This window comes from Cololabis saira, chromosome 5 (assembly GCF_033807715.1).
Source record: "Cololabis saira isolate AMF1-May2022 chromosome 5, fColSai1.1, whole genome shotgun sequence".
In the NCBI taxonomy this organism is placed as follows: Eukaryota; Metazoa; Chordata; class Actinopteri; order Beloniformes; family Belonidae; genus Cololabis; species Cololabis saira.
In genome coordinates, this window is record NC_084591.1 from 40930574 (window position 1) to 40947429 (window position 16856).

At 39.6% G+C, this 16856-nt stretch overlaps 1 protein-coding gene across 1 annotated transcript in view; it reads right to left on the reverse strand.

Annotated features, from left to right (window-relative positions):
- Window positions 1-15216, reverse strand: part of polr3b (polymerase (RNA) III (DNA directed) polypeptide B) — a 28019-nt gene extending 12803 nt beyond the window's left edge. Inside the window, exons 1-14 of the mRNA XM_061722110.1 lie at window positions 15052-15216; window positions 14693-14725; window positions 13024-13080; window positions 12878-12942; window positions 12701-12776; window positions 11612-11712; window positions 11333-11424; window positions 11104-11221; window positions 7890-7998; window positions 7060-7182; window positions 2769-2885; window positions 2412-2546; window positions 1157-1318; window positions 804-1004 (exon numbers count right to left, since the gene is read on the reverse strand). Of these exons, the coding sequence (XP_061578094.1) occupies window positions 804-1004; window positions 1157-1318; window positions 2412-2546; window positions 2769-2885; window positions 7060-7182; window positions 7890-7998; window positions 11104-11221; window positions 11333-11424; window positions 11612-11712; window positions 12701-12776; window positions 12878-12942; window positions 13024-13080; window positions 14693-14725; window positions 15052-15123 (1461 nt within the window). The 5' untranslated portion in view covers window positions 15124-15216. The remainder of the gene's footprint in view (window positions 1-803; window positions 1005-1156; window positions 1319-2411; window positions 2547-2768; window positions 2886-7059; window positions 7183-7889; window positions 7999-11103; window positions 11222-11332; window positions 11425-11611; window positions 11713-12700; window positions 12777-12877; window positions 12943-13023; window positions 13081-14692; window positions 14726-15051) is intronic.
- Between the last annotated feature and the right edge of the window lie 1640 nt (window positions 15217-16856).

The following is a 16856-nucleotide window of genomic DNA, read 5'->3' on the forward strand; positions in this document are numbered from 1 at the left end:
TACAATGACAATATTTTGCTCGAATTTTAAGAAAACAAAACTCCTTTCAGGGCAAATGTCAGGAATTTTGGTGCGTTATTTTCAAGCTCTGCAAATCCAACAACTGAACAGACAGATCCAAACCTCCATGTCGGGTATTTCCTTCAGAACTTGGTGTAAATACTCACATTAATCTAACGACATTCTTCTCCAAACACTTTAGTTTAAGTTTGAACTTTTAAGCTTCAGATACGACTGATGATTGGGACCACTTTAACTGGATTCTTTCCTGCCACTGATATATTTAGGTGTGTAGTGAGTTTTCTGCCCTTAACCATATCATCTAAAAATAAATATTTCCACCAGTTTTCACTTTTTGCAACCAAATATTTGAATCTGTGTATCATTACAATACTTTCATTAAACTACAGATGTTACTAAAAACAGCTCAGAGATGAAAATACTAATGAATCAATGTTAAATCCAAACCAACTCTGACATTCCTTGTATAGTGCTCAAGTATTTCAACCACTGGTCTTCGGGGATTAATGATATTAATATTAATGAATTTGTGTTGATTTCTATATCCAGGAAACACCTGGCTGGCATTCTTTGGATTTTGGAAAAGCTCAGCAAAACTGTCATTTCTACCCAAAGTCCTATTACTACAGATTTACAATAAGTAGTAAAATATGATGACATGCATCAGTGAGGCAGGTAAAAGGAGTTTGCATGGCTAGGCCCAGGGATTAGCCATGCAGAGCAGTTCACATTCAGACTGGATCTTGGCGGCAGCTCAGGTGTGGGCGCGGCAGCTCGCTCACCTCTCCCTCAGGAGTGTCAGATGGACACAGCATCCCCCACTGTGACGGCTGCAGGGAACGTGGCCCGCTGACCTTCCTGGTCTTCTCAAACTGGGAGGAGATCCTGGTCATCATGCCAAGAGCTGAAATGAAGGAGAGCCGAGACAGAACCTGGGTGACACCCTGACGGTCCATCTTGAATCTCTTGAGAGACCAGTTGCCCTGTTAAAAGGAAAAAACAAAAACAACCCCAGGGTGGTTCATTCAGTATCCATTATGACTTCAAATTGTAAAGTGGTTATCATATTTCTACCATAAACAAGCATCTTTGTGTCATTGGTCTATATTTGCAGTTTCTAGTTGGGACAACTCACGGTGGAAATGGCATTAACCATGCCGTTGGTGATCTGATCCTGCCGCATGTGCTTGACCACATCAAACTGAGCTGCTCTCTGCTTGGGGATGATCTGGTCAGCAATTTTCTTCAGCTCAGAGTTAAACTTCTTAAACAGATCCTCAAACAGCAGAGACAGGAGCTATAGAAAAGCAGCGAGAAACAGTTTTTTTTTTTTTTCAAGATATCATTCACCTTCTGAGTCTCCAAACACATAGACGGATGTTTTTCAGAGTCAGCAGTCGCTGCATCTTCATACGTCGTCCGTCTCTCAGGTTCATTTTTCAGATTTAAGAACCAGGTGTGCTCACTCACCAATAAATCTGATCTGGCCTCCATCCCAGGTCTCCGCCCTCCACCCTCCTCACCCCGTGCATTAGCATACAAACAAACATACAGGCGGCACTGCTTGAAATTAATAAAGAAATTAAGCTTCCATTGCGCAGCCAGGCCAATTAGTTGAATGTCAGGGAACCATAATTGGAGGGTAGAAAGATTGCTGGCGTTGTTGGTGCGTAAGCCCCCTTTTTTGAAAGGCCCTCCCCCCTCCTGCTCCTTATACAGAGCAGGTTGGGGTGGGATGCGGTGGGAGGGGGGGGTGAAATCAAAGGCCTTAAGACAGCAGTAATTACATTATCAGAGCCGAGCCTGCGGATTAGCTCAATCGCCCCAGTCAAGGCAGCATTTCTATTGTCATGGTGCTGAAAAATCCCCATGCTTCCACAGCCTCGGGATTTTGGTGCCACCGCATATCTCTCCCTTGACAAAGCCAGGCTGAAATACAGGGGGAGGGAGCATGCAAACAAAACAGAGAAAAAACAAAGCAGAGCGAAAATAATGAGTCTTATTAAAAGAAGGTGGCGAGAACAAAGATGCAGGTGAGAGATCAGAGAAGGAGCTGCCGATGTACTCGGGTGCAGCGCTGTGATCCATTCACACTCGAGCACGGGAGGGCGGATATATGGATACAAATAATAATATGCATGAATAAGCAAGAATGAGTTTTGTTCTCTAGTGGCTCAATGAGCGAGGAAAAAGCAGAAAAATGTATTTCGGTAAACAAAACGAATGCACGAGTAAACAACCAGGTTACCGGGGGGGCCTTTAGCTGAAAGTTGAAGCTTTGGTTTGTCAACATAAAAACACAACTCCTGACTTAAGGGAGGACAGAGGACTGAATAAAGTTAAGCACTAAATAAAGCCAGATGTAAAACAGAAAGAGAATAGAAATTCACCTGTCCAGCCAACTCCAGACGCTTGTTGCCATAGTAATCTCTGTCGTCCACTTTGTTGTCCCCTTGAGCCAGGATCACCCTCCGAACCATCACAGCCAGGTAAATACACTTGGCCCGAAAGTTAAACTCTTTTACCTGAAGACAAAATATACATTTGAAAACTTTGTTCGGTGAACATCAGTTATTATATTTTGACGTTTTGCCCATTTGCTGTTTTGTTATCGTTTGTTTGTGCAACTTTGTGTTTGTGTTGCTACCCGTCTTGGCCAGAACTCTCTTGTAAAAGAGATTTTTAATCTCAACGAGACTTTTTTTTTTTCCTGGTTAAATAAAAGGTTATAATAATATTTTACATACAGGCACGTGGGTGAGGATGAGCGATGCCAGCAGCTCTCTGGCCTCCTCCATCTTGGTCTTCTTGGGGCCTCCCCACATGCGCTGTCGCCGCACTTTATTACCCAGAAACCTCAGAGCCTGAAACACAGAGCAGCTGCACTATAATCCACACCCAAAACCAGCAAGAGTACACACATTCAAAAATACCTTATAGACCTGAATCCATCTCTGTCTTACACACTTTCCTATTAGTCCCTTTCATTTTATGTCTGTGTTTTTGTTTTACTGCAACACACTTCACTTTGGGGATTTTGGTCCTTTGTCAGAATATGGAATCGAAATATTACGGTAATAAAATATCTTACACACACACATACGATGATATATTTTTGTTGAATGATGCAACAGGAGGACACAAAGTTACTCCACCAGAGCCAATTCTACATTTTGTCGTTGTAACAAAAGCAATCATTATCCACATCAACATTTCATGGGTTCTCGTGCTCAAACCAGTTTAACCAAATTTGGCTTGATAGTTTTGTATAATCCTGTTATCAGACAAACAGGACACACAACTCCACCTCCGCTCTTGTTTTGGAACATCTCATAGGAAAATCTATGAGTTAGTCTATAAAAGTGACCTCCAGCACCAGAAAACTGACAAATAATAAGAAAGAGCATGATGGAAAACAAAGAAAGGTCTGAAGCCAAAGTCAAACAACACTGGTACAACATCCAGCTGTGATAAAAACAAAGTACGCCCTTTTCTTATTGTAAGCTTTTATGTGTCAGAATAAGGGAAAAAACTGGTCTTAACATTAGTTAACATCGGTCTCTGGTGAACAACAACATATGAAATATTACAGTGTTTCATTTATTAACAAAAACTGAACCAAAACACAGCAAGCCATGTGGAAAAACCAAGTAAACACCAGAGTTCAGGAGCTTGTAAAACCATCTTTAAGTAATTAAAGTTCTCTCTGACTTTCAACCCCTTCCCTTCCTTTTCTCAGACCTGATACGTTAACTGAAGCCTGCAGAGTCTGAGACGTTGCTGTTGAGCTTTTTTTGCGAATTCTCTGATCAGAGTAAAATCTCAAAGAGACGTTTGTGTAATTTTTACTCCTGGAAAGATTGGCAACTGATGTTTTTGATGTTTTATAACCTTCACAGACTGATGGGCGGGAACACGTGTTGTCCGCTTCATATTAACTAACTAAGATACATACATACATAAGTAAAGTGCCAAAACGTCTGTTTTAATGGAGGTCTGCACTCTTGCTGATGAACAGTTAAGCAAGTGCATTTGATTAGCAGCTAATTACCCCCTTAGCTTCTATCACACAGTGATTTAGTTTGTTATATACCTGCATGGTGTAATATGTCATGTGTTGTTGTATGTACCTCATTTAAAAGCCTGTTAAGGACCAGATCTTCTTTGTCCTGATATATAAAACCTCAAATACTGTTGAAATTCAATGGAGCTCAAAACCAGCCCAGAAACCAGACACGTTATCAGTTTGTCAACTACATGATTAATGTGTTGAATTTTCTAGAAAATGAGAGAAAACACCTTTATGAGACCTTTGACAAACAAAAGGGAATAATGCACAATGTCATGTCGTAAAATATGCCCATAAATGACTTTAAGGCAGTTGTATACAAGATAATAAGTCCCTAATTAATAGAATTAAAAAAGTGATTTGATGGCAATGCCAATATTCAGATTCTGATATCTTAAAAAAAAGGAAAGCAATCCCATTAGGTTTAGGCAGATTACTTATCATAATCTGATAACAGCGTTTCTTAAGCCTTATCTGCCTTTAATTATACAGATTTAGGCCTTATTGTGCACAATACAATGACCTGATGAACACCATGAACAGGCATGATGGAGGCTGGAGCAGCACCAGCGCTACGCTGACAGGTTGCTAGGATGCAAACATGGCCTCATCAATGCATCTGTGAATGCTATCAACATAATCTTTATGAAAAACAAATTGGACGATTGCATTCATCTGTAGATGTTAAAAGAAAACGTGTGGGCCTGAATGAAAAGAAGGAGAAGCGCTACTTAAATGGCTGGAAAGACAAACCTTTTGTTACCTGATCAGAGACTGACAAAGAAAATACCTTCCGTCTACAGACAGAAGCTGCTTGTTTGTGTTTCTGAACATCATCATCATCCTCATTTTCAGACAAAGCTAATGGGCGCACATTAGCACTGCCTGATAAATCAATAATTTGATGTGTGGTTTTTTTTTGCCTTCCAACTGAATCATACAGCTCACATCACGTTAGTATTAAGCTCAGGCGTCTAAATGAATGATTCTTGACAAGCTAATAATTAAACATTTCCTCTTAACAGCTTGATAACTTCACACTCCAGTCACGTGTCACATCGGACAGCAGAATATTCTAGAGACTGGACGTTAGGAGGTAACAAAATCCACCCGACAACATTTACAAAGCTCATATACAACTTTTCATCCGAGCAAATTCTTAAATATGTATAAACATGATCAAAGAGTAAAAATGGCAAGCTGTGACTTAAGGGTTGTTTTTTTTGTAACTTCCTGATTCTTGGGGTCACCATGAAGTTGCACGGCAACCAGCTGAAACTCCAATTAGTGAGGTTTAGAGGAGGTAGCAGGCGTACAGGTGGACAGAGACATGCTCGCCGTTCATCCTGTCTGCAGCATTTCTACAATCTTAAATCAGAACAGCTGCATGGGATGGAGGGGACATTCATGCATATGTTCTGGGAATGCGACCGTTTACAAAGTTATTGGAATTCAATTCATTCCCTTACACAATTAATCCTGGACAAAAAATTGGATTCAAGCAGTAGTTTATATTTATTAAATGACACATATAATTTACAACTAGATAACAAAAAATGCAGGATATTAATTTTGATCACTTACTTTGCAAAATAAATGTATACTTTTATTTTGGAAGAACGATTCCCCGCCATCTTATAAGACTTTCATAGATCAACTCACAGCATTTCTACCCTTAGAAAAACTAACATTGGAAAAATATAACCGTGGCCATCTTTTTCAAGAATTTTGGTTCCCAGTATTCTCTGGTTTAGAGAACTTCATTGTCCGCTGATTGCTGTTTTATTGCTGTCATTTACTTTATGTATCTTATGTATCTGTAGGTATTCGAGTTTTTAATATTGTTACTTACTGATGTTATTTTCCATATTGTTATTCACTCACTTTTTTTTCCAGTTTATTTATTAATTTCTTGTGTAAGGATATATTTGATTGCCTTTCTTTTGTGAAATAAAAAGATATTAAAAAAAAAAAAAAAAAAAGAACAACTGCATGGTGTTTACTCTTTGGATATGAAAGTAGCAACAGTGTTCTCATCCAAACTCTCAGCAAACAAGAGGTTTAAGGGATGTTTACATCTGTCAAGTTCCAAAAGACGCTGGGTCTTACATGTTCAGGAAAGCAAAAAGGAGGGAATTCTTGTTTTGTTTGTATATTTTAGTTGTATTCTCCAATCCAGGTACTGACAGCCACTGTCCTACATGTTTATATACGTTTGCCTGCTCCAACACACCTGATTTAAGGTCTGCATGCAGGTCTGTTATTGATTTAGCCGATTTAATTATTTGCTTTAGCGCAGAGAAACACCTGAAACACAGAAACATCCTCAAGAGCAGCTGCTCTTGAGGATCTAGACCAGGGGTCACCAATCCTGGTCCTCGAGGGCCGGTGTCCCTACAGGTTTTACATGTTTCCCTGCTTCGTTGCACCATGATACAAGTGACTGTGTCATTACCAGAATTGTGCAGCCCTGGATGACAAGCTAATGACGATGATTAATTAGAATCAGGTGTGTTAAAGGAGGGAAACATCTAAAACATGCAGGACACCGGCCCTCGAGGACCAGGATTGGTGACCCCTGATCTAGACTGAGGAAGACCGGTTTAGAGGCAGACCTTGCATGGTCATAGAGCAGATGCAGCTTTGTGTGAAAGAGCCACTTGTGCTGTGTTTTTAACACTGAAGTTCCTGTCACTCTATGATCGACTGTCCATCTGGTCTGACGGAGCGAAGACAACCAAGGGCGTATGCCGAGTGCCTCCTTCTTGTGATATGACGGCAAGAACTGTGCAAAAAGAGTGATATTCTTGATTTAATGTTTCCATTTTAGAGCTCCAAAAACCTGAGTGAATAGGAGTTATGCTTTTAATCATTTGTTTGATTCTTATTTTGAGCTATTGAGACATTTCTGTTGGGTTGTTGTCACTGGCTGTGGCAACAATGTGGATGATGACGGACTCTGGAAGTACCTGAGTCTGCGTGAAGATCTGGGCTTTCTGACACTCCTCCAGGCTTGGGGCGAAGCTGGCCATGACGTGCTCTTCTGTGCCGATCATCTGCACGATCTCCTGGTCACTCTCTACTCCCATCCCCTGAGATGTGAAGGCAAAAGCAAAATATGATATGAATATTCAAATATGTGCTCTGAAATTATCAGTCTTTATCTTGCATTAAATATTGGATTTGTATGATCACATAGCCTTAACGAGGTAAAATACACAGAGAGTGAACAAAGGTTGAGACAAGAAGACTCAAGAATGTTTTGGGAGGGAGGGAGAGGTGAACTGGAAGACATAAGGTTGTCTGACATTTGCTTATGGAAATGTGAAGCTGTGGGAACTGATCTGTCCAGCCCACAGCGAGTATGAGGTCGTCTCCGCAGTTGCTGCCAAACACAGACAGAGGCGGGTAACAAGTCACCCAAGATATACAAGTGCTCAGCAAACAGAGCGAGCGTGCAAACTGTGGATACCGACACTTCACACCCACAAGGTAACATGTTGGAAGACGTTTCCCTCAGAGGGGACAGAAGTTCATGATAGCAGCTGTCAAAAGGACATTTTCATTAAGCGCACAGAGTGACACGTGAAACTCAATCTGTTAAACGACTCGCTAGTGTTACACTGACTTCTATCTTACCCTGCAAAACAGAAAAACGAGACAAATAACTTCACTGAATGACTTTACTTTGGTCTTTGCTTCAGCTTGCAGGAGTGAACATTAGTTCAACCAGCTGTGCTGCAGCACCACCTACTGGACACAGAGAGTCACTTAATTCTGTCAGCGTTCAAACATCTACCTTGAAAATGATGGCGATGGGAGCATCCTCGGACAGTGTGTTGTGTCTGAGGTAGAAGCGGCCTTGTTTCACGATCATATTTGTTCTGCTTTTCTTCTCGTGTGTGGAGCTGGAAGAAAAAAAAAGAGAGAAATGTTACGTTTCAGCACCAGAGACAAATCCATCCCCCCTCCACATAAGTTTTAATTTCCACATCTTGACTCGGTACTGGCATCAGCACACTGAACTTATTGCAAGCTGAGTGTTGAAATATCCAGGCCAGAAAACAGGGAAAAATATGAATAATAATCCAAAAAGAACCAAATGGTGATATCTGACGATTGCAGTTCAAGAACTTGTTGGATTTTGGTTGCTTTGTGCATTTCATTGCTGGCTGTATAAAAATCAACGCTTTGGTTACACTCAACATACCACTGTTTCATATTTGGATCTTGCAGGTCTGAAGTCGTTTGCCTTTGGAAGAGTTTGCATTTCATTCATCACGTGCAAATGTATACAAGCAAAATACGTAGCAGGACACTTGCACACAAATCAGGAACAAAAAAAACCAACAGTGCAACCATTTTAACTCAATAAGTAAGAACTCAACCCAGTACAAATTAATACATAGGTATTATTTCACCCCATCTAAACTCTACAGAATGGGGTTGTTGGCTAATAATTTATGTTGGAAATGTCAAGAAGAGACCGGCACATACCTACATGCTATTTGGGAGTGTAAACACATTAAACCATTCTGGGAAAAAGTAGCTGAACACATAGGGAAGTGGATAGGGTCAATAATACCAGTATCACCAAGAGTGTGCCTACTGGGAGACCAAACAGAGCTGCCTAACGTACCAAAATGTCACCTTGTAGTGATAAAGTTAGGGGCTGTTACAGCTGCTCGAATAATTCTGAGAGTGTGGAAAAGCTCAGCCTCCCCGGAGATCAAGAAATGGATGGAAGTAATGTTAGAGGTTGTATCATACGAACGCATGTTGGCCAGAATCAATGATGATGTTGATAATTTCAAGAGGTCGTGGGACCGTTTTCTCATATGTAATGGTGTTACGACAGGGTGATGACTGCACTGATATGAAGGTAATTGAATGTCTGGTTGGTTGTTTCAAACAAGAGCATTTGTTATGGGCTATTTTATGTTCAAAAAATACTGTCTGTTTATGTTTACATCTAAAAAATATAAATAAAAACTTGAATGACAAAAAATAAGTAAGAACTCAAATTAAATATAGGATAGAATGCCTTTTATTGTCATTTACATATGTACAGTTATACATGCGTCTTCAGTGCAACATGTCATTTAGTAAGTGATATGTACATCAGAGCAGAAAAGAATGAATAGTAAATACTAATGCAAAAGTGAGAGGGATGTAGGTATGTACTGTAGATGACACCGAATTGCAGGAGGAATTGTTATTGTGCATAAATTATTGCACGACTGGTGAGGGTGAAGAGGTTGCAGAAAGTACACAGTACTAGTAATGTAGCCATGACAACGGTGTACTCTGGGTCAGGGCTTATTTTCCTTTAAGAGTCCGATGGTCTGAACCTCACTATGTTTGTGTTCACCATCAGCAGACAACAGCACCTCCTTGACAGTCTTAACAGTCTATTTGGATCCCGATGACCCGGCTCTTGTTCTGAAATATGAGGTGGATGTCCTACAGATCTTTGAAGGAAGTCTTGATAGGCCTTAGGGTTGAGTGAACCACTCTCCTAAGATCCAAGTGGTCTCGCTTGCTGCGGTTCCCAATGTACGGTAGGTGGTGATACTCCAACTCAAGGATGCTTTTTCATGGTTTAGGGGTAAAAGGTCCTGATGACCCCCGAGTGGAAGTTTTTAGAAGTCTCTCAGTCATCTAAAATGAGCACAAATAGGCTTTTCTTATTGGAAGTTTAAGAAAAGGTACAGCGACAGGTCCTGGGGGGTGAACTACAAGGTATTTTACATTATTCAACTTCTTTAGTATGCATCCACACAAGTGTGGTTTAGTTTTAAAAAAGGTAAACTTATATTTTTTTTAAATATTTTGAGAATGAAAACCAATCCATGTCCTTATTAGCATTTAAACTCTGTCAGAAATTATTTCTGCCCACACTTCATCATAGTCATATGATATAAATTTGACAAATGAGGGGAGATGTAGTGAACTAGAAGAGTCAATAAAACCACATCGTTGCTGCTAAAAGCTCTTGGTCTTCTCAATTCACACAAGACCTAAAGACGCTAACCTACACAAGATCTCTAGCAGCTCAAAAATGTTTCTATTTTTGAGGGCTGAAGTCCATTAAGTAGTTTGGATGTGAAGGATGGCCAAAAAATGTTTTATATATATTACAATTAACTCAACTAGAGCATTATTAGTATGAGTATTAGTGATGCACCGAAATGAAAATTTGTGCCAATTTTTTCACCATTGCATAAATCAAATACATTTGATTTAGGCATGCTTTACAAAGAAAAAAATATTTTACAAAATTACAAGGTAGAAAATATTTATTGAACATAAAAAATGATTTTTTTTTAATTTCCCAGCATTATGTTGTTTTGGTTCCAACTCCTGGTGAATGTTAGGTAAAATTCTTATGGGGTTAGTTTTTGGTTGGCCAACGATTTATGTAGTGCGCAACGTTACGGGACGGAGCGGCCAGTCTATTTCCTTATTTTACAACGCCGTTATTAATTGTTCGGTTTTTTTCCCCACTTATTCCACCGAACGTGGTTTTTTTGCCATTTTCGGCCGAACAATTTCGGTTACCGAACAATCGGTGCATCACAAATGAGTATCATAGTATAGACATGCGTTTCTGAAGAAGTACCAGACTACATCCTTATCCTCTCCATCTAACATCACCACTCTGCCTCACTCAGTGTTACTGGATTTATAAGATCATAAGATTTATACATTACTGAAGCTAAAGATGATATTTTAACTGACACATCTCAGAAAGACCCTCGTCCTCCAGACTAATGGTGTCTTCAGGGAGTGCTGGAGAAATGTCTCTCTTTTTAGGACGTCTCTTTGTTCATCATCATGTCTCTCAGGCTGAGTTTCTCCAACATCCACACCCTGCTGTCCCTCCCCCACCTTCGTCCACATTTTCCCATTAATCAAAATCAAATAGAGGGTTTAGTTCAGTGCAAAGTTGGAAAGGAAGTTGCTGTTTACCAGAAACATCCCTGAAGTTATTGAAGGTGATTTCACTATACCTGGTAACTGAGGCTCCAACTGCTCCCTTCCTGTCCTGCTCCACAATAATTCGATTCTTAGACAGCTGTTCCTGGATCAGGATGACTTTCTCCTGACCTTTCACAATGAAATAACCACCTGCATATGAAAAGGACACAATAAAACCAAAGCATGATGAGAAACTGCTGTAAAGGTTATGTTCAGGTCACATGTTTTATATGTTTTCTAAATGATTGTATCATTCTGCACCTGGGTCCAGAGGACACTCGTTGAGTTTGGAAAACTCCATCTGTGTCTTTCCTGCGAGAACACAGTTTGAGCTTCTCAGCATGATCGGCATCCTGACAGAGGCAGAGATAAACATTTTGTCACTGTAAGTGAAAACAGCAAGTGAGTTCACTGAAAGGTGTATGAGAGCTGCAAGAAAAGAAAAAAGTCCAGTCCAACGATTTTTAAAGCTGAGGTTTTTAAGAAGTCAGATTTATTTAGTCACATTTCTCCTGAATACATTGTGAAATAAGACATTACCTTCCAATGGGCAAAGCATTGCGAATGATCCTCTGACTGCCGCGGGTGTACTCTATGTCCACTGTGATGGGTGCCGAGTAGGTCATATCTCTGAGTCGACACTGAGGAAACAAACGAGAGCTGAGTTTCCAAGTACCTGAAAAAAGGATCTGTAAAGTCTTTTTTAAAGAACCAACATTGATTTCACCAGTTTATCTTTAACCGTTCATGCATATTGGTCACTATGCTGCACAGCTGTCCAAAAACCTGGGTCCTCATACATCCCTGAGGGTTCAGATATTTAATTATTAAATAACTGTTCACTAACCAGTTCAGTGGACACTCATCCCACATCCATTTAACAGACTAAACTGACATTTTAAGAATTTGTTGGGTTTTTTTAATAGTTGAAAACTTAAGTCTATGAAAAACATCAACAACTACTACATTTAAATTCTTTTGTAATTTTGTTAAGAGAAGAATAAAAACACTTCACTGGAAAAATACATCTGAGCTCATCGATAATTTGTGAAAGGTCTGTGAGATGTCCACATGAGTGGACACATGAGTGACTAGCTAATAAATATGAAAATAATTGGGAGAAAAAAAACAAACTACAAACTAACTTTGTATGTCCTCAGAATTAAATAATTGTTTGAAAAAAAAAATTAAACTGGTATTAAACTGTTTTTCTGCAATTCAAGCATGAAAGGGTTAAATTATCACATATTTTATAAAAGTCATCCAAAATGTTCCTTCCAGGGTTAAACTAAGAGTTACTATAAATGTCAAACATCACTGTACCATATATTGGACTAAGTAAAAATGCTAAAAAAACAAAGACAACACGGATCTTAAGCTCCTAAAATTGTCCAAAACACAGAAATATTTAATTTAAAATAACATACGACTCAGAAAAATATCTAATTCCCAAAGATGGAACAATCAGCGTTTGATGTTCTCTCTCTCATTACAAAAATGTAAAATCTTCTATGAGATGATCACTTGTATAAACGTTTAATTTCAGTAAGAAGTTATAGTCTCTAGCGTTAGAAATAGTTTTTAGTTAACACCAGAAACACACAGATGTCCTCCCAGTCCATCACAGACCTCATGAGGAGAGACCGGTCTGGTTACGTTGAAGCTTTCTTCTACATCAGGCATGCCAACATAGATGTTGAGGTATCTGTAAAGAAAACATTTCATTTACTCGTGTAAATCCAACTGAGAAGTCGCCACATCTGCATCAGAAGGGTTCACTTTGCATCAATCTTACTTATAACTTACTTTAGGTACCACATCGGGTCAGCGTCACTTGTGATTTTCTCATTTGCTTTCATAATCTTCTTGATCTGAAAAACAAGACATTCATACTGAACTCAAAGTGCAACAGAAACACCTGTTACAACCACTGATTTGGGTTTGAGCTTCACCTCCACATTGACGAAATAATTGAACGAGTCAATGTGCTGCTTCACCAAACCTTTCACCTGTAAAACACAAAACAGATCAAATCAAATGAGACAAAGGAGTGAAATGAAAACATAATAACCCTGTGCATAATGCAACGAGAAGAAGTGGTTAATCATTAGTTGATTAATGATTGTCCAAAAATAATTAAATAAATAATTTGCAAATTTACTTCATTAACCTCTCTCTCTCTCTCACTGAGCCCTTGATAACCTGAGGTGCAACCTGGCAGTGTCAGATGGACTGAAACATAATGACCAGGAGGCGTGTATTGGACTTAGGCAAGTGTGGGGGCCAGTCATCGCTAGCAATTCCTTCATCCTCCAGGAACTGCCTGCATTCTCTCACCACGAGGCCCGGCATTGTCTTTCACCAGAAGCCCAGGGCCCACAGCACCAGCTTAGGGTCTGACAATGGGTCCAAGGATTTCATCCCAATTTCTAATGACAGTCCGTGTGCCATTGTCTAAGCTGTAGAGGTCTGTGCTTCCCCTCCATGGATACACCCGCCCAGACCATCGCTGACCCACTCCATGGTGCCCACTAGTGAGGACAGGGACGTTCAGAGGACGTTGGGCCCTCAGACCACCCTAACAAACCCTGTTTCTGATTGTTTGATCAGGCATTCGCAGCATTGGCCTTCTGGAGGTCATTTTGTAGGGCTCTGGCAGTGCTCATCTGGTTTCTCCTTGCACAAAGGAGCAGATACCGGTCCTGCTGAGGGATTAAGGACCTTTTAAAGCCCTGTCCTGCTCGCCTAGAATAACTGCCTGTCTCGTAGAAACTCCTGCAACCTCTTGAAACTGCTGGAAGACACACCAGTGGCACGTATTGATGTCCCACCAAGCAAAACAAGTGAAAAATAGTCAGAAAAGATGAGGGGAAAAAGTGGCCTCTACCTGTAAAACAATTCACGTTGTTTGGGGTTAATTTCATTGTTGACCCCTCGAGTGCACCTGTTATTAATTTCATTATCACCAAAGCAGATGAAACTGATTTCCACAATCCTCTCTGCAATTTAAGTGACCAGATCAATATCCTAGATGTTTCACTGACATGATGCCATACTGAAATGGGTTTCTTTCATTTTTTATTATTATTAATGCAGTGTATATGGAAACAAAAAAAAGACAAATCAAATCCCAAGGCTGAAAATTTAGTGCACTTTATACATTTGAAGCATGTAAGCTGACAATAAATTAAGAAAAAAGTGCTCATCATCACACCTAAAACAATGTAAGCAGCACATGGTGCACATTACAAGGGTAAGGCATATTTGTGCTTTCAGTAGCCCCGCTAGCCGTCATTATTCTCTTACTCTTTGATAAAAATAATTCACAAAGTGACCAGGTATAGTTGGCGAGGGTACGCTTTGAAAATATATAAAGTAATGGATAAAATAATAATAATAAGCCCAGTCAGATTCATATGTTAAATAAATACTGAAATTACTTCAACAAATGATCGTGTGATAAATTGTGATAGATATATCACAATTTATTAATAGATTTACATCAAAATGTTCAATTATTTCAACATCTTTCATTTACTCATTTCTGTGGGAGCTTTCTTATTCCTGATTAAGGCAAAACCATGAACAGAATAACTTTAAGATTTTTTTTTGTTGTATTACCTTCAGAAAGGCTGGTAGCAATTTCCATTTTTCCTGTGCAAAAGACAGATAATAAATGAATAGGTTTATTCATGGTATTTCTTGTAAAAAGCAATAAAATGTATGAAATTCACTGTGGTTTCATTCTGCAGTTGTACTCTGGAGTTATAAACGTGAAAATGAATTAAAATAACCAGTAACGTGACTCAAAGCTGGTGACATAAATACTTATGTGCAGCCGGGTAATTATGGACATTGTAATGTGTAATCATGGACATTTTAATGTGTAACTATGGTAACAGGACATGTTCTCGGCGCTGCCTCCACGCTCCTCTGCACTCGTGGTGGGAAACTTTGTGCTCGTGTCGCCTCAAACTCACCGTCACGGTGTTGACAGGAGCCGCCAGCTCCTGGCGACTCATGTCCCCGAACTCTGCCCCCAACACGTCCATGGCTGAAGCTGCTGCTCAACAACAAACACATGCAAACACGAAAATAATGTCACTGTTGATGAGCGGAAGTGTCTGTAGAGCACATTGCACGGCGCTACATCGCGGTGTTACATTGTAACACTTCCGTGCGGCGATCGCAGAATTCAAAACCAACGTTCCGCCTGCAGTATACCTGTATGTATGTATGCATGTCTATGGTGAAGGCGGCTTCTTTTCTTTTCTATGGGTCCATTTATCAAGAAGAAAGGCGCGTTACTGCCTCTAACTGGAAAAACTGCTGTTTTACTACTTTTTTTAGTCATTCAGAAGGGTTTTAATCTAGCATTTTGTTAATTTCCATAAGCAATGATGCGCTGGGGCGACCCATGGTGAAAAGAAAAAAATGAGTATAACAGTCTTTAGTTCAGGCTTTTGCCTAAATTTGAAGTTAAAACCAAAGGCTGTTGTTTTTAAAGCAAAAAGTTGTATCATTCACTTCGGTTTGAGGCCATCCCTTTTGTATTTATCATTCATAATGTGTAATGATGGAATTTGAAAGCCCAGATACTCTGGGACGCCACGGTCCACATAATAGATAAAAACCATGTTTATAGTACGTTTATGGTGCTGAAATCTAATAAAATCAATTATTGTGATTGAATGATATAGGCCCGGTTTCACAGACAAGGCTTAAGCCTAGTCTCAGACTAAAATGCTGTTTGAGCTGGTTTAACTTTAAGTTACTTGCACAGACATATCTTAAAATAGTCATAGATTTAGTCTGTTCTGGATTAAACAAAGCCAATTGCAAGAGGGTGGATTAGAGCTACTCTAGGACTAAATTGAAGTTTATATTAATCCTGCAAAGAGGCAGGTTTAACTTCGGCTTATATATAAATAGTGTGCTGAAAAATTAAATGAGAAACTCAACCAAGGCTGTTCTAAAATGTAGGTTGTGGTGACTACAATACTCACACTCTTGTCAAGTGAGAAAACATTTATTTTCACATAACATATTTCATTACATTACATAGCTATCTCATGCATCTTTCTTTGAACAGCTCTCTCTTCTAATTTCATATCCAATTCGACCTGTAGAATTCTCATTTGCATGTCATGCTCTTCTTTCAGATATTTCATTTTCTGCTCATGAAATTCTAAGGCTAACTTTTCATGCATGGACATCCTTTTTGGTCTCTGCTGGAAGGTGGTGGCAGCATCTTTTCTCTGGGATGCCATGCCGGATGTGGAGGGTGCACAGTCACTGTGCACTGGCTCTTCCACCAGGGTTAGAATCATTTCCTCTGGGAAAAGAACACTGTTAGATACAAAAACTCACATGGTCCTTGGAATGAAATACAAATAAAGATAGACACAGACGGGTGGAATAATCATGTACAGAAGGAGGTAACTCATTTACTTTATATGGTATATTTACCATTTGTGCTCAGTTCTTCATGTCCACTGTCCAAATGGTCATCATCCGGTATACCATCCAGAGGTTGCCGGTCCTCTATTATTCCAGTCAACAAGTCAGCCAATTCATCGGGCTTGTCTTTACTTGGTGGGGGTCCACCACCACCAGTAGTAAATCTCTCTCTTCTGGCCTCGGCATTCCTTTTTTTCAAATCTAATTTGATGTTCTTCCACAGAGTCTATGAAGGCAGATATCATTCAATATAAACAATGTCACAAAACTATATCACATCTCACCTGCAGTGGCCGCTCTTGTGGTTGCATGTTCATTTGAGTTG